Source organism: Punica granatum, chromosome 5 (genome assembly GCF_007655135.1).
Source record: "Punica granatum isolate Tunisia-2019 chromosome 5, ASM765513v2, whole genome shotgun sequence".
Taxonomy (NCBI): Eukaryota; Viridiplantae; Streptophyta; class Magnoliopsida; order Myrtales; family Lythraceae; genus Punica; species Punica granatum.
The window spans coordinates 5,945,614-5,971,531 of NC_045131.1; the positions used below are offsets into that span (position 1 = coordinate 5,945,614).

General features: G+C 38.5%; 3 protein-coding genes across 6 annotated transcripts; 2 read left to right on the forward strand and 1 right to left on the reverse strand.

The window, feature by feature from the left end:
- Positions 1 to 5,833: 5,833 nt before the first annotated feature.
- LOC116206825 lies at positions 5,834 to 7,634 on the reverse strand. The gene is made up of 2 exons (XM_031539637.1): positions 7,066 to 7,634; positions 5,834 to 6,940 (listed from the first exon to the last, which is right to left on the reverse strand). Exons 1-2 carry the CDS (start codon positions 7,401 to 7,403, stop codon positions 6,205 to 6,207), a joined length of 1,074 nt encoding a protein of 357 aa, XP_031395497.1. The 5' UTR covers positions 7,404 to 7,634; the 3' UTR covers positions 5,834 to 6,204.
- Positions 7,635 to 14,261: 6,627 nt separating this feature from the next.
- LOC116208283 lies at positions 14,262 to 19,718 on the forward strand. 3 transcript variants are annotated; one of them, XM_031541630.1, is made up of 7 exons: positions 14,265 to 14,700; positions 14,909 to 15,787; positions 16,330 to 16,415; positions 17,249 to 17,389; positions 17,558 to 17,882; positions 17,979 to 18,208; positions 19,314 to 19,718. In XM_031541630.1, the coding sequence occupies exons 1-5, from the start codon at positions 14,380 to 14,382 to the stop codon at positions 17,700 to 17,702; spliced, it is 1,572 nt and encodes a 523-aa protein (XP_031397490.1). In that variant the 5' UTR covers positions 14,265 to 14,379; the 3' UTR covers positions 17,703 to 17,882; positions 17,979 to 18,208; positions 19,314 to 19,718. The 3 variants fall into 3 exon arrangements, with proteins under 3 accessions (XP_031397491.1, XP_031397490.1, XP_031397489.1); XM_031541631.1 differs by having other exon boundaries at positions 14,262 to 14,700; positions 17,290 to 17,389; positions 17,979 to 19,718; XM_031541629.1 differs by having other exon boundaries at positions 17,979 to 19,718.
- A 1,311-nt stretch (positions 19,719 to 21,029) lies between these two features.
- Positions 21,030 to 25,900, forward strand: LOC116207690 (probable prolyl 4-hydroxylase 9). 2 transcript variants are annotated; one of them, XM_031540756.1, is made up of 8 exons: positions 21,030 to 21,270; positions 21,397 to 21,510; positions 22,434 to 22,591; positions 23,155 to 23,257; positions 24,004 to 24,099; positions 24,718 to 24,783; positions 24,853 to 24,981; positions 25,626 to 25,900. In XM_031540756.1, exons 1-8 carry the CDS (start codon positions 21,148 to 21,150, stop codon positions 25,713 to 25,715), a joined length of 879 nt encoding a protein of 292 aa, XP_031396616.1. In that variant the 5' UTR covers positions 21,030 to 21,147; the 3' UTR covers positions 25,716 to 25,900. The 2 variants fall into 2 exon arrangements, with proteins under 2 accessions (XP_031396616.1, XP_031396618.1); XM_031540758.1 differs by having other exon boundaries at positions 21,031 to 21,270; positions 24,862 to 24,981.
- Positions 25,901 to 25,918: the final 18 nt, after the last annotated feature.

The following is a 25,918-nucleotide window of genomic DNA, read 5'->3' on the forward strand; positions in this document are numbered from 1 at the left end:
TGTGCGAGGTGCGGAATCTATTATGCTCTTCGTAAATAGGTTTCTCAAGTCTTCGAGTCCCCAACAGAAGCAAATAATGTTACTACAAAATGAAATAAGCGGCTAAAAGGGTCTTTGTTCCTATAAAAAGGGAAAGACGAGAAGATATTAATCTTCATGCATATGTCTCCCTAGGAACCTCTGGTGTCTCCGCGATTACTACACGGACCTAGGCATGCAATATCCTAAACTAGCAAGTGATTCGGAATTATTATGTCAAAGTTAATGGTAGAAGACCAGAAATAAATAATAAATAATAAATATATATAAAGAAAAAAATAAAATAATAGTCGATATAAATCTAATGTAAGATCTCATATTTGAATATTGTGAATAGAAAAAATTCACGCTATGAGAGTTTTAATGAGTTGATTCGATTCGAACTGAATTAGTTGAGACTCTTTTAAATACCATAGTGCACACCTAAAAAAACAAAAAAAAGAAGAAGAAGAAGACAAAAGCATGAATTAAAGCTAGCGCGATGACGCTTCTGCTAATCCGCTGATATATCTGCTCTAGCTAATATCAGATTCTCATATAGAGAATTAACGATGAGGAAGCAATATCACCGCATTTATCAAACTAATAAATCACATAATACGCGTCAAACAACTCAAGATTATAGATTATAGTTAAGCCAGTCATTCCTCAAAATTATTTTAGCAAATGAATCCGAGAAACAAGTCCCGTGTATGTATTTTTATTTTTATTTTTTGGTTACCATGTATATATGGTTTTGTACGATCGAGGCTCCATTGAATTTATTCTCGGATAGAGCCAAAACTTCAACATAAAAACCGGCAGCCATCAAACACGAAAGAGCGTCTGATATGGCAGTGTTTCGTGTATCAATATCCTTGGAACCCTTCAAATTGGACCCCACCAGACCTTATCTTCTTATCCAAGACTGGGATCGAACCAAAAGAAGGTGGCGATAAGAGGCCAAAATTTTTTTCAGAGTCTTTATTCAATCACGTATATTATCCATTATTATATATGTAATGTAATCCATGTTAACTATATAAACATCTATCTTTTCGAGCAAAATTATGGAAGTTTTTCATACCCTGATGTTTTTTTGGTATGAATTTTATGTTGTCTCAATAATATAATTTATTATATCATATATTTTAATCAAATTAGTCCCTTATAACATCAATATGGTCCATCGTAACTCTAGCAACGCCTAACAAAGGGACCAAAGTGAAAAAAAAAAAGAAGGAGATCCAATTGATATTATAAAAGACTGAATTGATGTTGCGAAAGGACCAAATTGATGCTCAGGGACTAATCCCTCGTAACTCTAACAACGCCTAACAGAGGGACCAAAGTGAAAAAAAAATAGGGGATCCAATTGATGTTATAAAAGACCGAATTGATGTTGCGAAAGGACCAAATTGATGCTCAGGGACTAATTTGATCTTATAGGGAACCAATTTAATATTACTAGGAACTAACTTGATGCGGATTTCATCGAATGAACCCGATTGATGCAATTTGAGTATCTGAGGGACCAAATTGCTAGTTTACACTAATATCTATCTATCTATCTATATAGACTATATAAACATCTATCATTTTGAGCATTGTGAACAACAGTACGAAAGTTTTTCAGACACTCACGTCTCACTTTATATATATATATATATATTATCTTAATAATTTAATTATGTTCACATACGATTTATTATTAGGTAATATAAAATTATAAAAGATAAATTATTTAATTCCTTAAAAATAGAAAGAAGTGATTTGTCCAATTAATTTTTTCTTTCTGTGGTAGAATCCCTCAGTAATCTCCTCGTCAAAACGATCTGTCTTGCTACCTTCCTCTCAAAGTACATAAACACATAAAACCGATGAATATATTTCTTTCCTCTTTAGTCAATTCAATGAGATCATAATCATTATTCTTTATATGTATTATTTTTCAATCTTAACATAAATTTTCTTTTACAACTAATATTATCAATCAACATCGTATTTTCTTTTCTTAATATTAGTTTTCCTCTATCACATCCTATAGCAAAAGACGAAGATATAAAGGAGTAAACACATTTTTATAATAGTAACAAGTATTCTTTTAGAATGAACATTGTAATAAAATTATTTTATTAGTAAATTAGTGAAATAAGGATAAAAATATGACTCGAATATGCAGGGGCCAACTCTCTACCTATACTATTGGGTATGTATATACATAGTGTAGACATGATTACCGAACATGTAATTTTAAACATATCGATGGAAATTAATATAATACATTAGAGGGATCATGAGTCAGGACTACTATTTTTTCTTTTTTTGGTAAAAATAACACATGAACCGACGATTTAAATGATCTTAACCCATTTCCCTTTATAAAATTGAAAAAAAAAGTGCAAAATTTAAAGACGTGTCTGAGCCCGGGTTTGAAACGGGGACCTCTAGTGTGTGAGAACTAAACTTTATAAACTAATTTTTGGTATGAGAAAATTGTAAAATTTTTCTTTTAAGAGATTGGGTATGGCTTCCACCAACGGCTCAAAATCAGTTACATTATATAAAACTTAGGGAACGAGACGAGAATCCACGGAAAATCACTTTTTTTGAAATTCTCAACTTGTGATTAATCGTTTTCTATGACTGATAGTAAAATTTAATTCCTATCGAAAATCGGGAGTAAATCTCAAAAGAATTCCTTGGAAAAATTTTAAAAAAAATTCTGTCATATATGATTTGCTCAAAGCTCGGGCTTTCACCTGGTTGAAATAAGTTTTGTTTGATATATCAGTGACCTTTAAATATTATAATCCAATTTTCCATTCTTTCCACAGTTCTATCTCTTCCCCTATATTAACTCTCTTCCCCTCCCTCTTGCTACTGCCCCGTCTCCCTGGTCTCTTGTTGTTATTAGTAAAAAGGAACATTTTCCCTCAGTTCTGAAAAATAAATAAAAAGCATACACATCCTAGCAATTTAAAAGCAAGACGACGGGTAAAGTGATTAACTTAGATTTAAACTCATGAGCGTTGAAACACTTCTTTTTAATCTATAAAATCAAAGTGTGTTTCTGATGTGAAATAAATAAATATATATATCCGAAAATATTAAACAAATAAATCAAAAAATTCTCTTGCTAAGCTCACTAGAAAAAAAACAACCGCTAATGTTTATAACAGACAATTTAGCTTATCAAATAAAAATAATAATTAACAAGAAATGACACAGAAAAAAAAGGAAATTAAATTCATGCAGAAAATGCCTCTTAGTCTTTTCCTTAAACGGTGAGTTGCAGAAAATGTCTCAAGTTTCGGTCTTCATGGTGCAGACTGCTTTGCCCCGGGGGGGGGGGGAGGGATTTTGTTGACAGAACCGATCTACGATTGACGATGACACAATGTCTTGTCCTTCAGGAATTCTGAGCCAGAATCCAAAGTGTCCCTTCCAAATCAAAGAATTGAAGCATATATATGCATGAGATCTTAAACTCCGATCAAGAAGACATTTATGCTCAATTCATGAATCATGAAGCCACTATTTATTCTTTTCTTGCACAAGGTTAATATATATTATCCTACTACAAACTGAAAATTTAGCTATATCGCATGTTTAATCGCTTTTATGCCATCACAGGTAGAAACTAGCCGGGAAGAATAAAATGAATTATGGCACAACGTGGTCAACTATTATATGGTGATTACTCCATATAACTCTCACCAAGTATGCGAGTTCATTTGGAGCGATTTATAATTGCATGACCGGATCATTCGGACATTAATATTCCTCGTTCCCGTCAGTCTCCACTATCTTCTATATTTGGACGACAGCGGGGACGAATCTAAGGTGGGCGTCAGGGACAATTGCCCCCCTTGGACTCGGGAAAAACTACGAAATTTTTATATATCTCCTCATGAGTTTGCTAAATTTTTTACATCAATTGTCATATTTTGCCCCATTGGTAATACTTACAACTGAGAATGCCATAAAATGATTTATGACACAATGCTATCAAGTATAACGCGGTATGGCAGGTCAATCCCTCGACGGATCACTGGTCGTTCCTAACTTCCTATATACTTCATAGAACATAGAATTACTCATTAATTTACTCATCAAACAAGTAAAATGTGAATGCACTTTATGAAGCCTCAGGTATCTTGCTTTTATTTTATTTTATTTTTAAATATGGCCGCAAGCTTTTTGCAGTATACTTCTTTTCCAAATGATCAATCACACGTCATGCATATATAATATAACGTCCTTTCGGCTCATCTCGCGTGCTCCTTTTATGTAGTGACAGGCATGGAATGTCCTGTCGGGAAACGCCAATATAATTATCCTGACTACACTGGAAAAAAAAACAAAGCATGAAAAACTCTCACTTTAATCGTCAATCACGTCGATCCTTCATATCAAAAAGCCTCCAAAACACACCGTCCCACTCTTAAAAGAGCCTTCCACCGTGTGGTTTGTGCCTCTCAGCCTGCAACCTTCAATCATTAGTTTATATATACTTCCCAACATTAAAAGAAAAAAAAAACACATAATGATCTGTAACGTAATTGTTGTGGCAGCCTTTAGATTCCCTCTAGATTGATAGGCTTGTGGATAAGAGAGCCTCCAGCTTCCGAGAGATGATTATATTTGAGAGAGATTCTATTATCCACTAATTACTTGGCTCATGAACTCCTCGGGGTCTTTGGATCAATTCATAGACCGGAGTACGTACTTTCTCGTACCTGGTGATTGATTAAAGAAGGGGTACAACACACATAGATGATTATTAAAGATTGTTTGATTGTGTCAAATTTGAACTGAATTGATCGTTTAAGTTATGACTAGCCATTTAATCTCGAGTTTTGAGACTAGAGCAGGGACGACCTGAATTTGGCAAATGAACACATGGAATTATAATCCTGTAAGGTTGGATTAAAAAGATACACAGATAAATGAAGGTAATATATATAAGTTTCTTAAAAAAATTCATAATTTTTCAAGAATTGGTTTTTAAATGATACAATGAAAGATAAATCTTAAATAACTAATAAAAGAGCACGGATAGTCCTAATAAATATAGAACATTCGACTAATAAGTAAGAGCGTGCGCCACTGCACTTACACCATCTTTTGATTAAAGGAAGTGATTATTTTTTATAGAACAAAATGTAAAATGTCCCTCCAAACTTCGAGGTCCCATAATTAAGTAATGGATTACACAGTTTCTCATCGCTAATAAGCATATAGATCAGCTCCAAAAGAATAAACTATGCTCCTTTCTTTGGACCAGACAATCCATTTTCTTGTTTCTGCGCATGACTACCAGGACATTTCGACATGAGCAATTGTGGTCCCAAAATAACATCAATTGCACTGCGACATATGATGGTGTCAGGTGGAATCACTTTGCACTTTATCAGGACCATGTTATTGGCTATATCAATCAATTAATTGAAATTCCTAAAATTAGAAATCATAGATAAGACATTATATTCTTATGTTCTATTTATGATCATGCCATCTTAAGCTAATCTTTCCAACAACATATAGAGCTCCAAGGAATTTGATCCACTTACGATTAATGTGAGGTTCGGGTTTTTGAATGGGATAATTGCATAATTATGGAAGCCTTTTCGAGACTATAATTAGTTCCGATGCCGCATAATTTCTGCTTAAAGGGACAATCCTGTTTGATTATTCATCCATCTGGAATTTTGTATGATTCTTCAGTACACGCTGATTAGTATCATCACATCCTTAAGTTTTCATCCATGTGGTTGTCCTTTCTAATGACAATTGACATGACTAGCAAACGTTATGATCAACCTACATTCATTGAATCCAATATAAGCTCGAAAGAGGGACCCATACACATTCTTCCTAATCAGAGATTATTGATCAATTCTCTAGTAGAATCAATGTCGTTTGAGGAAATCGACCCACAACCATCTTTTTTACAATTAATTGCGACACACAGTACAAGAGGTAGACGATCGAAATCTCGAAGTTGATGAATATTGGCCATGCCGTGAGCCTCTCACGCCCATATTATAATTTTCCTTTTTGGGCTACCTTTAATTTGAACACTACGAAAAAGGTCCCACTAAAGGGAGAGATTGACAATAATTTAACCAAGGCACGCGAGGCGTTTAGAGCACTTTGGGTGCTGGCAAATCAATCAAAGCATTAGCTTGTTGCATGTGAAAGCGATAGCTCCTTCAACCACTCACTCGTCCTCTGCCGTGACATTGCCTGCTTTTGCTTCATCTTCTTCTTCTTCTTTTTCATCGTATTCGTCTTCGTCTTCTTCGAATCGTTATGCAGTAGTTTCTCTTCGACGCTACTGCTAGTCCTCCTCTTTTGGAATACGAGGTCAGCCTTCGTCGTGGCAGCGTTCAAGGGAACTGTCTCGACTGAGCACTTGCAATTCACTCCCAGCAACCCCCCAACATTCCTATTGAATAGTGATCTGGATTGTCCCGTCCTCTTGGATGGGGAGTTGCTCTGGGCATTGCTGTTACTGTTACTGTTAGTGCTACTGTTGCTATTGTTACGACTGATTACGGAATGCTTTCTGCGAAACTTGAGATCCCGCAGTTCGATATCGGTAGCAGGCGTGCGAACTAGGCCAGTCCTGAAAAAGTCCCACAGGGAAAATCTATTGTTGTGGCTCTGGGTAGATCGGAGGCTCGCCTGGCGGTATGGCGCGAAAGGAGCGTTAAGGGACTGAGGTTTAGGGCTCGGGTGCGTGTGTGAGTTATGATTTCTAAAAGGTGGCTTTTGATGATCTCCTCTATTGGTGGCGAAGCTCGAATTAGTCGATGATGATGAGGAGGAATGGTAGCTTCCGATGCTACTGCTCCTGCTCCCGATGAATCTGCTCACCGAGCCGTGGTCCATTGACTCCGACCTCGACATAGACCTAACATGTCACAAGAACAAAAAATTTGAACTCCCTGATCATGACGAAACTATATACAGCAAAATTCCGTAGGGAACAAGAATTCATATCGAGTTCAACCAACTGAGTCGGGGCAAGCAAATTACCGGTAGACCAAGCCATTTTCCGAGCTGAGGGAGAGGCGAAGAGGGAGGAGTTGGCCCTTGAAGAAGAGCTCATCCGCCGCGCACATGTGCGACTCGGATGAAACACTCGCCCTGTTGTTTCCCCACCACCCAAAGTCAAATTCCGGCTCCTCTCTCTCGCATGTCTTATTACTCGAACCTTCCTTCTCTTCCCCTCCTCCTCCATCTTCTGACGATTCTCTTATTAACTGATGAGTCTCCTCCGTCTTGACCAGATTGATTGGTAAATCACAGAGTGACAATGCCTCTTCCTCCTCCTCCTCTTCTTCTTGGTTTCTTCCACTCCAATACTTTGCCATTACTCTGAGCAATTAGCTTGCCTTGGATTCTCTTATAGGGTTGTTAATTGGAAGAAGAGAAGATAGAGAGGGGGTGGAATATATATAGGGAAGAGGGAGATATTTGAATTGGGTTGAGACAAGTGGAAGAGCATAAAGGCCAAGAAAAAGCAGAGGAACAATAAAGAAAGTTGGGGAATAGAAATAGAATAGAGAGTGAGAGGTCAGTTGCAGTTGCAGGCGATCCAAACAAACATTGTCCCCTCCCTCCCTCTTCCCGTTTTGTGCTGTCAAAAAAGGCAAATGGCAGCTTCCGAGGCGGCAATGGCAAATGCTGACTTATTTAGGACATAAATATGCATGAGAGTTTCGTCATTTAGTGAACTAGATTTGATTAGTCGAGATTCACTGAATTTTTGGATATCTGATGATTCACATCGGAAAAAGAAAAGAAAAGAAAAACTAGTATATGGTCTTTCCTACTTTCAGATATTTTTGCTAGGAAAAACAAGAACCATGGTGCTCAAAGCACTTACATAACATTTACATATATAGGTGTGTACATAAAGCACTGAGAGTGAGCATTTTTGGTTGCATATATTACAGAACATAATGTGGAGATTCATTCTGTCGCGGCTTTCATGTGATTCTGCTTAGTCGGCTGTGGCCCGATAACTCTGCAGGTCAATCCTAAGTTATAACTCTTTATGCTCGTATATTGTGGCCTGATAAAAGTGACGTGAAACGAAAAATTCGCAAGATATATCTAGTCCCTGGAGAACAAGAACAGAACAAAAGAATGTAAGTACGTATGTTTAATATCAATTTCTTCTGTAATTCAACGGAACTACTCCAGCATATACTATCACGGGTCTTACAAATCGTTTGAGTATTTGTTATGTTATTAGCGGCAGTGAATAACCGTGTAGGCCTACCGGCTCATTTCAACTACTTAATTTTGTCCATGGGATGCATTTTTTGCTACAAGTTACATATGAGCATCTCAATAGGCAACTCTTTCCTCCCCCCTCACATTTTGGGTGGTGTATCCTGATATTCGAAAGACCAGTGGATTTCGATTAATCCATTTTGAGCCGCATCGCCCTTTTCCGTCCCAACCTTTTGTTTCCTTTCTCTTTTTTTTTCTCGGTTATAAAGGAGGCATGTAGACTTAATACAATAAAATAGAAATCCTAATAACTAATAAATGGTCAGAGTAGTCCCATTAGGAATTGAACATGAAACCTCTTAATCACCATATGAGAGCGTGCCCCACTACACTACGTCCTATATATATATTTTTGGCTGAATAAACATAATGTATTATTATAGCCGAGCATCAATACAAGGGTTACCCTCAAACATACAAAGGGTAGTAAAAATTTGACCTAATGCCAAGTTGACATGGGTCATGAGCCTGAGAATTAGATGAACGACGAACCCAAGTATAACGCCATTCCGCAAAATACGAGAGAAAGATGTCTAAAACAACATTCTTCGACTAAGGCATCTGGGACTTAAAATAGCATTAACTAGGACTAAGGCATCTGATTCGAACCAAATCTTCGACCAGCCGTAGTTGAGTGCGAGAGAAGCTGCTATTTTGATTGTTTCCTTCCTTCTTCAAAACTTAAAACTCAAGGATTTGATTTGCTCCACGCGGTAAATATCACAGCCAGATTAAGCTGGACAGTGGATGTTAGTTCGCCCATTTGCTCCTTTCTAATGTACAGCCAAAGAGATTTTATGGGTGGTTTGTCATTGGATCTGACGTTAATTGGAATCTTTAGACGGCTTCTTTATAAAGTGTGTGTGTCTCTTTTACTTTCTTCCACGAGGAAAAAATGGGAGAAAAAAGAAAGAATTTATTAAAGGAAGAAAAAGGAATGGTATTTCTTTGCTCATCAGCTAGGTAAGGAATTGATGGCTCTAGTTGGATGCACTCGACAAAAAAGACTGAAGATGATGATCTTTCTTGCTGGCGGCGTGAAGTCGTGAATGCAATGAATGGAGTTGGTAACTTTGCATGCAATTCTTAATTAAAAGGGGTTTTGTGCTATCGTGTCATCATTTGTGGAATGATGTACACTGCATGGCAACTATAATGTTGGGGGGAATATAGAAAGATCAGGCATCATTTAATGTTATCGGTCTCGTGAAAGTTGATAACACCCGCTCGCATCAAATTTTTTGCCTAATTTATAGTATAACATTTATCGTCGTGAACGATAGGAGTTGAGAATGCTGTAGGGATCCCTCTTACGGACTACTAACAATGTTTTTATTTTGACTTAATTAACTAAATGCTAAAAAGTTAGTTAAAAATAAGACGTAAGGAAAAATGAATGCAAGAAGGAGGAAGAGATGAGAAATAATGGTCTAAACAACATAATCATTAAATAAAAAATCATGTAATGAATAAATGGAAAATTTTAATTTAATAAAATAAATCATTTTTCAATTATTGGTGCTATTGATCATTCACAAAATATCTACTCGTCATTATGATTCCTCCCATCTTTCTATACATTTCATTCCTTAACTAATTAAGTTTCGTCAAGCTCTTAATTTATCAAGTACTATATCTAACTCTAATACTGGTTGACAAATTATATGATCGTTTGAGTTTTAACCTTCAATGTCAAGGACATGAAGTTCTGTATGACAATTGAAAAAATGGATACAATAAAAAACAAATCCATAGTCAGGATTACCGAAAAATAATGTGCGCACCCGAATTTCGTCTCGTCGGGGCACGCGTGCGAGCGCCTATGCAACGCGGCTTGAGAGTGTCCTTTTTCCAGGGGACGCGTGACGGACGCACGTGAGAAGGAGTCGCCACTTGCCATTTTACGACCCGAAGTTCGAGGGCCGGTAAGTTACCTGGGTCTAGGGGTACAGGGTACACCTAAAATGCTAAGACAATGGTCTGTACGGAACCAAAAATTCCGATTTCGGGAGTTCTATTACGTGTGGGCCTATATCCCACGCGCCCTTTCGGTACTCTAACTTGTCTAGGCTTGCCATTTTAATTTAATTACCGCTTAATTAAGTTCCGCTCATCTTATGCGTTTTGACACCGTAAATTCGAAGAAACACTCTGACCATCTACTCTCCGACCGGGATTTTACATGAATATATGTATAATATAAAACCTTACATTGTTCTCTCAAATAAATAAAAGACAAGCTATAATGACTAAATCCTGGTCGGTTCGCATTTGGCCATGATTTCACTCATGCTCACCGTACAGTTTTGGAAAAGACCGAAAATCAAATTAAATGCGCACTCGGTGTATGGGGGTATTGGACCCCGTGATCGACGGTTATGGGCATTGGACCCAGTGTGAATTGAGTTCTAAAAGATCGGGCTCGATCCGCATAACAATCAAGTGCAAAAGATGTAACAAGCAAGCTCAAATAAGCAGTCAATGGGGTTTTGTTATCGCATAATTTATGTGAATTAACTGATTATTAACCGATTTATCTTGACATACAAATCCTACCTTAAAACAAACAAAGGGGGTGATAGATAGGGTATGTAGCATTCGGCATCATTTTAATGGACCCGACAAACGTGATGTCCATAGTCAAGTCTCGAATGTGTGGGTTGTTTTTAGATTATTCTGTATCGTGACAAATATGGCTTTTACAGATTAAAAGTATTTTCACCTAAAACCCAAAAACCTAACCCTCTAATTGACTATTGCCCATGTTTGATTTAAGCCAAGTTTGTGATTAATTTGTTTTCCCATGTTTCGATCAATTCTATGCACAAACCTACGCTAAGATTACGGCAGGGCAAGAACCGGTAATCATGCCCTTGAATCGGTAAATGTGTGTGTGCATGAAAATCAAGATTACGTTGTACGTATCTCGGCGCTTTTGAAATTGTGAATTTTGAAAAGGGCATGACTAATAGTTCTTGAATTGTCGACGCGATTACAAATTATTAATCAATTCGTGCAATCCATTTAAAGAAAATCAAGTGATTTAATTTATTCAAATTTAACGTCCTGATTATCCCGTATGTAAAAGTTTAGGTTAATTAAAAACTTGCTGAATGCTTTAGTATATGGATTTCGAGCCGTCGAGATAGCCATTAGTTGACCGCCCGATAAACTCTAATTTCCGACATGGTCACATTGTATATAATTACAAAAATGAAATATTTAAATGGGGCACATACATTGTCGGTGGGTGATCCAAGTAGAAAAGGGCCGGATATTTTTAGAAAATGTCCAGGGGACTGAATTGAACGATTTTAAAAGAGCAGGGACTGATTTGAAAATTTTGAAAAAAAATTGGGGACTGATTTGAAAATTCTAAAAAATTGGGGACTGATCTAAAAATTCTAAAAAAATGGGGACTGTGTAAAAAAATTACTGAAAATGTCTTAGGACTTATTTGAAATGAATTTGAAAATCGGGACTGATCTGAAAACAACTTGAAAAGTTCCTAGGGACTCTTGAAAAACTCTGGAAATTCCAGGGCGGATTGGAAAATAGTAAAATGACTGGGACTTTATTGAAAAGAATTTTTGAAATTTGGGGCAGATCTAAAAAGGGTGAAAAATGGTCCCAGGACTAAACTGAAACAATTTGAAAAGTTCTTTGGGATTCTTGGAAAAATTCTGGAAAATCTAAGGACTGATTGGAAAATAGTGAAATGACCGGGACTTGATTGAAAATAATTTTTAAATTCGCGGCAGATCTTAAAAAAATAAAATACGTCATCTGGACTGAAATGTGACAAAACATAAAGTTCGTAAAATCGAGTTCGGGACAAATTCGATCACCCACGCGACCCAAGAACACTCATTTCACATTATATCAATCAAGCAAGCAATAATATTCAGGAAAGGAACCCTAATCATGCCACTAAATCGAGAATTTACCTGGTTCGGAAAGTTGAGGGGCTTCTCTGTAAAAATAAAAAAATCACCAGATGAATCGGGCCGGATCGGATCGGACCGGACCGCCTGAAGGAGAAACCGCCCGGAAGAGCGCTGGGCCGGACTGGGGAAGTTGGGCCTGGCTGGGCTTGGGTTGGGCCTGCGAAAAAAAACGAATTGGGCCGAGGCCCGTTAGCCAAAGAGCGGCCGGGATCGGGGGGCAGCGGCGGCGACGGCGCTGCGGGTGGCGGTTCTCGCCCCTAGACGCCGCGATGAAGGCCGGAATGGGCGCGGGAGATGGCTCTGGACACCGCCAGCACTCCGCCGTGGTCGATCTGGGCCTCACCGGAGTTTAAGCGGTCGGAATCGGGGAGTTTTTTGCGATTTTCCGGCGACGGTTCCCCGAGTTATCTGATCTCCAAATTCCCCGAAACAAGAGTCAATTTTCCGATCTCTTTCCCTGGGTCCTGTTCCTCCCGAGCCGAATCGTATTCTCTCCATTTAATTGCAATTCCTTCCCTTTTTCCGTTGAGATTTCGGCCGATCTTGAAGAAATCGTGGAAATCGCGATTTTGGGGATCTCCGGGGCCGACGGGGTCGCGGGCAACCGACGAGCGCTGCCTGGCCCTGCCCGAATCCTTTTCATTTTTTTTTTAAAAAAAAATGCCGGCGGTCATGGGCAGCCGGTCAACGCTGCCCGGCCTGCCCGAATCTTTTTTTTTTTTTATACATACATAATCTAATTTAATTAAAAATAATTTTTTTAAAAGAAAAGGTGATAAATTAGGAAATGATAATTTTGCCCCCCTCGGAGCCGATGGACCGAAATTAGGTGTTGACAAATAACCAATACCCACATACTTTTACGGTATTACTGCACAACGTAATTAGTTCATCCATTGACGGATAAAAAAGATAAAGGATAAATTACACCATATATCATAGTTTTTGAAATAATTTAATCACACATCATATTTTCAAAAATATTCACGGCACATCACAATTTTTTTTTAAATTTTCGCAGCACATCATATCGTTACTTTCCCGTCTAAAATTAGATTGAATGGTAACATTATGATATTTTTAGAGATAATTTTACACAAAAAAAAATTGATAGATTTAAAACGGAATAAAATGAAAAATCTAAACTTTAAAGAAAAAAGAGGAAGAGGATGATCAGGAGGGAGTCGGGGGGCCCCTCCGGCTGCCCAACCCCCCAATTGGGGTTACCGGTAGACTCATAGCTGGCTGGCAACCCCAATCGGGGGTTGGGGAGCTAGTGGGGGCCCAGTAGTAGGATCCCCCAAATGGGAATGGATGCCCCGCCGGCATTCGACCCCTCAATTGGGGTCGCCGGCCTGGTTTGAGTCACCCGGTGACCCCAACTGAGGGGTCGACTGTCGGCAGGGTCCCCCCAACCTTCCCTCCCAATCAGTCCCTTCCTTTCCTTTTTTATATTTTTCATTTAATTCCGTTTAAATCTTTCAAGTTTTTCTTTTGATTGTTCCAGAAAAATGTCATAATGTTACCATTCAATCCAATTTTGGATGGAAAAAGTAAGGATATGACGTATGGTGAAAATTTAAAAAAATTTCGTGATGTGTCGTGAAATTTTTTGAAAATACAATATGTGGTTAAATTATTTTAGAAACCTTGATATATGGTGTAATTTTGGCTCAAACAACATTTTTGGTGCAATAACTTTGTTATAAATTTGGATATAATATTAATGAAAAGTAAATAAAGGATTGATCATCCAATCGCTAAAAAAAATGATAGCAATTATTTTTTATAAGTAAAATGATAGCAATTAGCATAATAGACTTTCCTAATTCCTCCTCAGGCATATATACACCTCTCAAAACTTGCGTTTCGGGTCGGAATAGAATCCAGACTATTCCGGTTCAGGACCCGACACTAGAGATCCGACACCGAGGGGTAAGCGAGAGGACACGTGTGATGGGCGCTCTGACATCACCGGCACCTCCCAAGTCTCACGTTCTGATTGCATGTAACCGCCAGTGCGCTGCCCCGCCCTGCTCTGACTCCTCCATCGCTGGTCAGTGGCTTCGCCTGCCGGATTCTCCCGGGATACCTTTCGGTAATGGCTCCTCTCGCGGCTCTCTTCGCCCGCCGATTGGTCCAGTCAATCCATCATCAGTCGAGGATTCTCAGTCACCCGTGCCTCCTCTCTCTTCGCCCGAGCTGCTCTGGAGCTCAGTGGCTCGGCTTCAGCACTGAGGCGTCCCGGGCCCATTTCGGCGGAGGCAGCGCGTACGAGCTCCTCGGAGTCTCCCAGACCAGCTCGTTCGCGGAGATCAAGGCCTCGTTCCGTAAATTGGCCAAGGAGACTCACCCCGATCTCGCTGAGCCTAAAGATTCCGGCGCTTCTCAGCGGTTTATTCAGATTCTCGCAGCTTACGAGGTATTGAGATCCTCAATCTCCACACATGATAACATGCTGTCAACTGCCATAACTCTGATCAGCTGCGATTCCCTAGCATATTGTCTTAGCACTAAGCTCAGTTGTCAATTGTAGTAAAACTTCGCGAAGGTTTTCTGGCAATGTTTGGATGTCCTGTACGTCTTTGATTCAGACATATTGTAATGCCAAAGGAAAATCGCTATTGCAGATTCTCTCCGATGTGAACAGAAGGGCTCATTATGATAGGTATCTCTTATCTCAAAAGAAGCTCGTGCAGAAAATCTCGAGAGAGGGTTCGGTTTTGTACTCTTATAGATCATTTACAACAGCCATGGAAGTTGTGGAATGGCTAAAGTGGTACAGATGTTCTATAAACGATATTGTGTCGGAGAAGAAGGTGGTCACTGGAACTGGCTATTTCGACGTGCTGGAGGGGGATTTTTATTCTGCAATACATGCAGCATACTATGGTCCTGAAATCGAGTCCATGGACTTACTTCCTGACTGCTTTGAAGCTGAGGAGAGATCTGTATATGATAACACGGAGGTGTTACACTTGGTTTCTGGTCGAGATCTTTTCGGGATGGTCTGTCTTGTCAATGATATTCCTGAACTGTCCTTCACATGCCATCACAAATTGACCGCTCCTCGTTCACATGGTCTCAAGGTGCGTCAACACAGGGAAAATGCCAGTATTTGCATGAGCTGCGATGTATCAGCTAATGATAATACTGCAACTCTCCCGAGATCTAGCATCACAGATTACACATCTGATGCATATAGAGATTTGGAGTTGCACATATCTGGATTATTAGTGGCCACAGCAACCAGACTGCCTCCAGAGAGCAGTTGTAATGGGATACGGAATGACAGCACTGATGATCAGATCCACGTTTTTCTTAATTCATCTGAAGATTGCACACATGTTGGCCGAGAGTGGTCTTCCTCCATTTGCAGCACAAATGGGTCAAGAACTCTCCTGGGAACTATAAGTGGACTAGGGACCAGCCAAGAAGAAGGTTCCTGTTTTGTGTATGATAGAACTGGTGCAAAAACTCACGTGGTTATGAAGCACCGCACCTTTCTGGTTTGTACCAATTATTTAATTCTCTAATCGCATGTTTTGCTTTGATGTCTGCTTGTTGTTGCATATGTTTAACTTTTTGTGCTTTCATCTCTACATAGGAGAACTCAGCATGATATCTAGTTCTCAGTGATCGAGTTTGCATCTCCATTGTGAATTCTGCACAATTTGAAAGATGCACTAATGAATTAAAGACAGTTGTTACAGAGGAAGTCCGATTTGGCATTGTAGATTGATGAAAACCATGTCTCCAGTATAATCTTTACATAAGATTCCAACAGTTTTCATAATCATAACTGGAAACCAATCTTGATTAGTTTGATATTTTCTGGCATACTGTGACCTCCATCCTAGATACTTAATTTGAGGGCCATATCCCAATACTCTTCAGAATATTCTTCAAAGTTTACTATGTTTCATGGTCATCTTAATATTCCACTCTGCCTAATCAATCACCGATTTGTTTTATTCAAATTGATTATATATGGTACTGAAATATATCAACGATTAGTCTTTCATATGGTAGTCCCTTCTATATTTTTCAGGTAAAGCATCTGCATTGGTACCGCTTAGGGGGTGAGGTTTCTATTTGTGAGTGTAGAAGTACTAGAGCCCGGCTACCTCCTAGCAAGTAAGTACATTACTCTTGAATACTTATAATAGACAAGCTATGCTCAAGCTCTAATGTGAGCTGAAAAGACGCCCTTTCAGAATCTTCCCGAATTAAGGTGCATGAATTTGTAAGAGTTCTCCCTCACCACAATCAAAATAGCCCATGTAAACTTGTTTCAGTTTATTTACTTTATTGCATTGAATAACACATGGGAAAAAAAAGGAGCAAGAGCAGAGGCACGTTTTTATGTAAATGGCAATTTCTATTAAAAATTCCCGTCTACTACCTGGCAACCATTATACGCGAGAAACTTCTGTGGAATCCTCTTTTTCTTTGTGTTGTGTATCGTTCTTCACCCCACCCCCCCCCCCCCCCCCCCCCCCCCCCCCCAAATACTTTGTAAACTATTTAAGAGCAATTTCAGTAGCATCTGCATCTGCATCTGTGCACCTGGCACCTCCTAAGTCAAAGTCCAGTTGGTTACTGGGAAATGCTGGTTTTGAGGGTAAATATCTGATACCTTTAGAAGGTGCCCTTTTATCGGCAGCATAAATTTGGTAGAAAAGACAATGGAGGATAAATTTTGTCTGCAATGAGTTTTGAGTTGGAATAAACCGTCCTCTAACATGAATCGAGCTGCATTCGTTGCCTAGGATATTCTTTGCACATATTTTTGCACTATTGAGTCATTCCGTTACAAGCATATGATTTCACATGTCAGTGGACAACCAATTATCATTTGCATGACTACTATATTCTACTTCTAATCTTCTCCGTTCATCCTTCTTCATATGAATCTATTCAGTTTCTTCACTTGGTCTTTGAAATTCATGTGAACCCACTTTTACCAGGTTTTGGTTGTTTGAACCTCGATGTGGCATGCATGATATAGGTGGTTGGTACGTTGAAACATTTGGAAGAGATGAAAAGAACAGGACAGTGCCATCCCGGAGGTTTTGGGATGGATCTGATGAAAGTGAGCAATTTGACCAGTAAGTGTGCAATGTACCTGTCATTCTCTAATTTTTCCCGTGTTCACCGAAATTGAACAAAAACTTCTGGTGTAAACTTCTGGATCGTTAGTGGCTGCGATTGCCACCCTGACGAATTCTGAGCTCTTGATTGCAACCATTTAAGTTCTATAATTGTATCATGTGCAGGAGGCTCCATCCAGCTATATATCTGCTTGCTCTGGCTTATAGAACTCTTGATATTGAAGCTGCCAGAAGAAAGAAAGCAACTTTAAGGGATGTTGTGGAAGGAAGACTCCTGAGAGTCCTCAGTTGGTGCAAGAGAGTTGTTTGAAAGGACACCTTCGGACTTTCTTCACTTTGTCTTCAGATTCACCTTCTTCAATGGGAGAAAAAGAATCCGCGAAATTACTGTCTAAGGGATGCAGTTGGCATTGCAAACTCGGCTCCTTATCCCAAGGAACTTCCTCTAAGAGAAGTTGGGAGACATACTAACAGACCCTCAAATACCCTGGTATGGCCCAGGCAATATCATCTTATAAGTCCCTTATAATGAATATCCATTGGGAGATTTTCTGTGTGATGCTGAGCAATCCCATAACTGTTGCAGGAGTGTTTTGACTTTATTGGAGTAGTTTACTCATCAAGAGAACAAGGAGTGAGGAAGAAGGATATCTAGCTTTGAATTGCAAGTGGTGAATTTGCTTTTATCAGGAGCCATGATCCTTTCGTCCGGAGCAAAATGGAGATGAAGCTTATCCCAACAGATGATCTATTTTGAGTTCCCATTCTCATCTTGGTGCTGGTGGAATTGCTATACTCGAGATGCATACGCCGCTGGTGAGCTCTTCTTTTCTCATCTATTTATTTCGATTTTTAAATAATGGAAGTAATTTGATTTGTATATTTCTTGACAATTCCATTTCAGTTTTTTAATTGAATTGTGTTTTTTTAACCCCTTTTATTTATTATGCTGAGAAAGGTTCAGGTCTTGCTTTTCCCTTCTCGCAACTTCTGAGGTTTCTCTCGTTTTAGATGTCTTTCACTGGAAATTTGGGTTCATAGGAAATAATGTGGTTTAGTGCCACCTATAGTATCTTGCTTCTACCTATAGTATCTGCTTCTCATACTTCCACCAACTGAAAGAAGTTATAAAAACGATTACTATGTCAACCGGCAGTATTAAGTTATGAAAAAAATGTTGCCAGTTGCAGTAAATTGTATGAAAGGATATTGATATGTTAATTATTTAACATTCACACCTTGAGAGCTTTTCTTGTGAACCGTATTCTGAATTAAAAGAAGCAAGACCCATTTAATAAGTTTTCTTAATATGAAAAAGGGAAAAAGGTAAAATGAGGAAGCTACTAAAAGGTTTTACTAGTATTCTGTTTTTCCTTAAGAATTGATTTTGTATCGAATTTTAAATGAGGGGAAAAAAAATAAGGAAACAGTCTGTAATTGTGCACATCTGGAAACATGCGAAGTTCATGACTGTATCATGCAGTGCTTGTGAAATGCAACCGAGCTTTCTTTTTCTTTCTTTTAATTAATATCTTTGGTTAGGTTGCTTGTGAATTTAGATTGCTTCTCGACTAAAAAGGCCAATGGTAATCGAGCAGAACTTTGGTCATATTGGTAACTTAGAGGCTTTAAAACTAGCCACCCATTTCTCGTCCTTACCATGGATTAAAAGAAGTGCGCGTCGGCATTGTTTCATGTCTTTTTCTTCTCCGGGATCCTTTTCTATTCATTGGTCTATGAAGCTATGTTAATTACTTTTCCGAGCAATTCATATTTTGCTGTGTCTGGGGTCATATGTTAATCAATCGCTTTCATTTCATGTGAGGCCCATGTTATTAGGCCGGTGAACATCTAGTAAACAACCAAAATGTAAATGCGGATTTTGCTGTTGAGAAAGTCATTTGCTACTTATTCCGGGCAGCTTTCGGAGGATTTCTCGAATCTTGAACAAGAGAAATGAGTGGAGTTTGGGAGACAATATCTGAGGGAATAATGTACCACCCAAGATCTGATTGCTGTTGTGCGTTGTTGAGCAACAGAACTCAGCAGTTCCATGTGGGAAGAGGCATTATTGAAAGCTCAAAAGGAAAATAAAAATGGTAAAAGGTATTTTGTTTCAGGTCTTTATTTGAATGCTTTGTTCTCCACTTCTCTCGTTTTCCTTTTCCTCTCTTAATAATGACTTTTGTACGCACTTGTTAGAAAAAAGGGGTTGCATTGAACATAATTCAAAGACCTTTTTGAATCTTGTTGTCGATTGACATTGTCGTTTTCCCCTTATGTGCGTGTGGTACAGTATAAAATGATATTGTATTAATTTTCCCGACCTATATTGTTTTAAAAAAGATGCTCGCAACATGAAAAAAAAGGTTGATCTGATTGTTACAGAAAATAAGTATGAGTGTCAGCTGGGTACAGTACCATAAATACAGGGAGCAAAGCATTGAATTCCAATATTTTTCACCTCTCCTTTCTGATGCCAGGCGCACTCACCTATCCAACCAAAGAAATGAAGAGAAGGTGCCCTCGCAGTCAGGGCACTTACTCAGTCACCCGACCAAACCTGGGACTTTGTCTGTCTGCCTACAAATTTATAAATTTATTTATGCATGCTCCGCTTGCCTTATTCGATAATCCCGGTGTATGGTTCTCGCTATCACAAAGACTGCAGATCCGGGTGAAAATTTTAAATGATTGTCCTATAATGATATATTGAGAAAAAAAAATCAATGAGGTAATCGAGAATTATTATAACAATTATTCAAACGGTTAAGTTTAAGTCTCGTATTTTTTTTTTCCGAAATGAGATAAGATTTACTTATTTCTCCTTACCTCTGTGGGATAGGAATCATGCACCCGGAGTGACTGCTTCGCTGCGTTGCCTCTGACAATGCCAGCCTATCGTTTAACCCGCGAACATTATAAAAGTTCCTTATACAATGAAGCGTCCCCATAAAATTATCTTCTCAGAATTATTAAAAAAAAAAAAAAAAACGTCCACACAAGATCTCTACGACTTTTCATTGGAGTTTAGTAGCTGAGTCCCCCTTGAATATGATCGCAGCCGATCGTATCAACTATTTTGTACGTCGACAAAAAGATCTTGACACGTTTTTATCTTTTACCGAATCATATCTACTTGTTATAAAATTTACTCTTCAAGAGTTTCAGTTGTAAGTGGAACCGCATTTGATTTTTGAGTTGCAATCAGAGCCGCATTGGAATTGTACGCGTAAAAAAATAAAATCCTATACGTGCAACAATGGGTCGTCTATTTCATGTCTTGCGATACAAAATAATAAAATTTATTACTTAAAAGAACAACATATTTCGTTTGAATATTTATGCATAAAGTAGGAGAATCATATCATGACTAGGAAGTTTTAAAAATATTACATTATTTTACTACATTACCGGAAAAAAAAAAAGAAAAAAATTTGATTCGTTATAACAATTGAACCAACCACGGTAAATTCATTATTAGTAGATTTTTCAATAAAAATCAATATTAATAAAAAAGTTCAAAAATAAAAATTCATAATTAGCGATTACCAAATCCAAGTGAAGAGAAACTCCCGCCGGCTCGTACAGTTGACAGCAATGCGCTTTCGCCAGCTCATATATAAAACCGCTCGCTCCCACCAGTTTCAGCTGAATCTATCTCCTCTCCCATTTACTTCACTCTCTCTTCAGTGACTGACTCCGCGACTTCATCGTCATATTCAGGAGGAGAGAATCGGAGAAGACGAAGACGAATGAAGCTCAAAGCGAGCAAGCACAGCTCCTCGCTCAAGTCCAAGCTAGGTCTGCCGGCGGTCCTCTTCGCCTGCTCCTTCTTCTTCGTCGCCGGCTTCTTCTTCTCCTCCTTCCTCTCTCAGGTTCCACCTGCTATTCCTCCTCGCAATTAGGCCTCCGCTCCGTCCGATCCTTTATCCTTCCTCTGGTTTCGCTGGTTTCGTGCGCCGAGATCGGTTTTTGATGATTCTGCTGCCGTTGATTTATAGGATGCGTCCGGTCTACGGCAGGGACCGCGTATGCTCGAGTCGGTCAACGAGGAGAGAGCTGTTATGCCTCGCGGAGAGACCGGAGATGATTCCTTCACCACAATTTCTTTTCAGGTTCGATAAGTCATATTCTCTTCTGATTCAGCTTTCGATTGTTTGCGTAAATTAAGCCGTATCTGTTTCATATATGTACATATCAAAATGTCGTTGCTCCTATAGAATATGGAGGAGTTGACTGAATATCTTGAAAAAGTGGCGCCGTTCATTGTTTGAGCGATCTGCTTTTTCCTTCTTTCTTTCTTTTTTTTTGGTGAGATCAGTTTTTGTTTTGTACTTTTTGTCCACGATTTGGATTGGATTGCAATTGTTTGGCAGCATACGAGTAAAGCCATGCTTGATAATATATATCTGTATTTCCTTCTCAACTGAAAAGAAAAGTAGCTCCTCGCATCTGGAGGAAAATAGTGATCGAGTGGATTGGGAGCAGGCTCGCTGGATATCCGCTTGATATTTTCTTGTTGTTTGCAGATATTTAGCTGCATGTTCTCCGGATGGTCTGCTTATTAATATGTGAACTAAGCGTATGCATTCCTGAAGAACATTGAATCTAGCGTAACTTGGAAAAATAATACGAACGGAACATGCCTGGGAGCAGACTAGGGGAGATCTGATACATAATTTGTAATTATTTGCAGAAATTTAATTGTTAGCTCCTCTCATACTTCTTGTTTTCAGTATTTGGTTTAGTCCATACACATCCATGAAGTAAGTTAAAGTTAAAAACGGCAGATTAATCTGGACGATTCATGAAGTAAATTAAACTTAAAATAAACTTAGAGAAAATGTCAACAGTTGAACATACTATTTAGCGAACTTTGCCGAGATCTGCTTAATGGTGTATTTTTTTAGTCTTAGTTGGTATCTCCGGTGTCTCACTTACCAGTTATAACATCTTCTGCTTTCCCTTTTCTTTCATTTTCGAGAGTTAGATTTGGTGATTATTGTTTAGCATCATAGCATCTTTTTACCTTGGGCAGGTTTTGAGCTGGGTACCACGTGCTCTCTACTTTCCTAATTTTGCACCAGCGGAGCACTGCCAAAGCGTAATTGAAATGGCTAAGATTGGTCTTAAGCCGTCAACCCTTGCTTTGAGAAAAGGAGAGACAGCGGACAACACGAAGGGTATCAGAACAAGGTACACTTCCTTTCTGCTCTCTGGTGCAGCGATATTCGTAGATATGGTTGTAGAGCCTAAATTTCGATTGTACAGTCTGAGGTTCCGTAAATTTGTAAATGAATATATTTCTACTCAAGATGGAAACATTCTTCTGTCCATTTTGGTCTCATTTTAAAAAGAATGAGAACAATTTATTCTTGGACTTCTCTATGGATGTTATTTTTGTTTCTCTTCCTTCAGCCATCTCTTCTAACGTCTTATAGATGCTTTTACTCAAGAACCTCCCTAAACCATTTTGAGCCTTTATCAATTACAATGTCAAATTTCTCTTAATGAGATCAAATGTTTTGTAATGTAGAATCTAGAATAGTGAATTCCAACCTCTTACCTGCGGTTTCCAGTAGGGTAGGAAAGTCAAATAAAACTGCAATCTTTTATTTAGCAAGTGCGTTGGCTTTTTGATAGAGGCATTATCCAGCAGTCGGTATTGGCTAAAGATATTAAAAAAATTATATGAGTAAGATGCAATTTATCTAGTCGGTGCTCAGAAATGTTTTAATGGAGATTTTCCTTTCAAGCAGTTCTGGCATGTTCATAAGTGCTTCCGAAGACAAAACTGGGATCTTGGATATAATTGAGGAAAAAATTGCGAGAGCTACTATGCTTCCGAGGACCCATGGGGAGGTACACTATGCCCTTGTCTAATTATTGTTGCATTGACTTCATAATACTAATATGAGTAAGTCTGCCCCGTTCTTTGCATCATCTATTACACCACTGTAGCTACTTTAGTACTTTCTTCAATCAAGCCCTGGATTTGTGTCAAAAACACAAATTGTTGATCAGACATCCTTTGTAGCCTTGCTGTCTGCTGCACTGTGCTGATGAAGGACAAACTTGGATTATTTAACTTCCTGTATTGTTTCTCCTTAATTTGTAGAAGTTGGAGGACAACTTTGATCATTTAACTTGCCGTGTAGTTTTTCACTGCATCTTGTAAATGTTTTGATATCCTTTTTGTTTTTCCTACTCATGATCTAGTTCCCCCTTATAGTTACAAAGGATGCTGCTCCTAATAACCATCTGCAACACAACGTGATCTGATAAAGATAGACTTACAAAGTATTTTGTAGATTTCTTCTTGTATGATGAATGAAAATCTATGGAAAAAAAAAAGAGGCCCGTGTTGAATGATAAAGCTGTTGAATCATGTTGAAATATGGCCCTCATTATTCTGTGTGTAAATATCAGTTCGTTTTGCTCATAATGATCCTTCTGCATTAAAGTTTAGCCATCATTTGTTCATCCATAAGAATGATTCGTTTACTTTCCTAGATTGCATTTATTTTTCTAGTCGTTTCAGTTGAATTAGTGAACTTTCTATTTTCAGGGCAATTTTAAAATTGTTTGAGGATATCACCGTGTTTCAGGCATTCAATGTGTTGCGCTATGAGGTGGGGCAGAGGTATAATTCTCACTATGATGCGTTCCATCCTGCTGAATATGGCCCGCAAAAGAGCCAAAGGGTATAACTCACGCAGAACATATGTTTTCATATATTCGTTGCTGATATCTCGCTCTACATAGAGATAAACTTTGTGTCCATAAAATAACTGAAAAGTGCTTGCTTGAATCATATCATTCATTTTATGTTTTTTAACCATTTGAAATCCTTATCATCTGATTTCATTCAAGCCATGCAATAATAAGATCTCTTTTCCACTCCCCTTCTAATTTCGAAGCTGAGACGAACCTTAAGACATTCCACTTGTTTCAAGAATGTGATCACTTTACATTCGGTCTGAAAGCATATTTGTCACAAGCTTTCTTTGGGCATACAAATCCAGGGCCCGACTATGTTGTGGAATTCACTGATCATGTGCATTTACAAAAATATTACTCAAATTAAGAATGAGTTGGAGCAGTAACTTTCTTCTTCAAGATTCTCGATTTCTGCCATTCATTTTTTCATTATTGAACTGCCATTCATTAGGAATATTGTAGAAGATCCTTACTAGATCAACTGACAAATGCCTACCTATCATTAACGTTTGGAAGGTTCTATTACTTAGAATTTTCCCCCTTTTGTGGGTCGGTGAGATGCATTATATTATTAACTTTGATCTCTCTTGATTTTCTTCCAGGTAGCCTCTTTTTTGTTGTATTTATCCGATGTCGAGGAAGGTGGAGAAACAATGTTCCCCTTTGCGGTAAGAGCTTTCGCTTTATTCTCAGGGTCTCACTCTCTCTGCGTTCATCTGATTCTTAATGTCTCTTAGCTTGTGCAGGATGGGGAAAACATGGACGGGAGCTATGATTTCCGAAAGTGTACCGGATTGAAAGTTAAACCACGCCGAGGGGATGGACTCCTCTTCTACTCTTTGTTACCGAATGGTACAATAGATCCTGTAAGTGCCTTCCATTCTTTATCGCTGATGCTGTTGCGGTGTATGTGGAAACGTTTACAAGAGTCAATGAATTGGATGATGGATAGAACCTGTTTAAAGTAGCTTTAAAAGTGCCTGTTCAACCTGGCCATATTAAAGTTGACAAAACTGTTTTTTTTTTGGGCCAAGACAACCGGATTTTCAAGCGAACCAATTACGTGAATGAGAGACTAGCACGGAACAGTTCAGCTCTGACTTCACAGCCGGCCCCTTTTACTTCTGCTGATAAAAAATGATTTTCACCTTATTTTTGAAAAGGTGGTCATTTACATTCAGGGTCGAATCTCAGACATCATGAATTTGAAGTTTGGCTAGTTCAAATTCGACATCTAGTCAGGTTTAACCAAGCCACTAATGCTCAGCCGGATCGTGAGCAAGTCCATTTAATATGAAACGGTTGGGCCTTACTTATTTTTTAGGGCCCTATCCAGGCTCTGCCTGATGGTCAAAAGGGCTAAACCGAGCCCATCCAACACCAGAAAATATTACTATGAAATCATAGTCTAAATAATAATAATAATAAAGGAAAATGCAATTCGATTTTAGTATAAAAATGAATAAACGTAGTTTTTGTCATTATTTAGTTGGATTATTTTCATGTGCAGACATCACTTCATGGTAGCTGCCCCGTAATCAGAGGGGAAAAGTGGGTGGCAACGAAGTGGCTTAGGGACCAGGAGCAAGAAGATGAATAAGATTTGTCACGTTAAAAGACTAATTCTCGACATTTTCAACGTCAAGAAGTTTTGTTCTATCAAAAGTCCTTAGCCTCTTTAGTCACATCCACCTGTAACTCCCCGCCGGATCTTATAGAAGTATTTTTTGTAAGATTGTATTTAACTTTCTTTTCACCAATAAGCAAATTACATGTTCACTTGAAGAAAGGGTCATTTTCAAC

What these genes read in the sequence shown, in the direction of transcription:
- LOC116206825 (XM_031539637.1), bottom strand. Translation starts at nt 7,403, where the DNA reads ATGGCAAAGTATTGGAGTGGAAGAAACCAAGAAGAAGAGGAGGAGGAG. An exon ending in GAAAATGGCTTGGTCTACCG is followed by an intron (nt 6,941 to 7,065) that starts GTAATTTGCTTG and finishes GTGACATGTTAG; the next exon opens with GTCTATGTCGAGGTCGGAGT.
- LOC116208283 (XM_031541629.1), top strand. Translation starts at nt 14,380, where the DNA reads ATGGCTCCTCTCGCGGCTCTCTTCGCCCGCCGATTGGTCCAGTCAATC. An exon ending in TGAAGCACCGCACCTTTCTG is followed by an intron (nt 15,788 to 16,329) that starts GTTTGTACCAAT and finishes TATATTTTTCAG; the next exon opens with GTAAAGCATCTGCATTGGTA. An exon ending in GAAAGTGAGCAATTTGACCA is followed by an intron (nt 17,390 to 17,557) that starts GTAAGTGTGCAA and finishes TATCATGTGCAG; the next exon opens with GAGGCTCCATCCAGCTATAT.
- LOC116207690 (XM_031540756.1), top strand. Translation starts at nt 21,148, where the DNA reads ATGAAGCTCAAAGCGAGCAAGCACAGCTCCTCGCTCAAGTCCAAGCTA. An exon ending in ACGAAGGGTATCAGAACAAG is followed by an intron (nt 22,592 to 23,154) that starts GTACACTTCCTT and finishes CCTTTCAAGCAG; the next exon opens with TTCTGGCATGTTCATAAGTG. An exon ending in AAACAATGTTCCCCTTTGCG is followed by an intron (nt 24,784 to 24,852) that starts GTAAGAGCTTTC and finishes AATGTCTCTTAG; the next exon opens with CTTGTGCAGGATGGGGAAAA.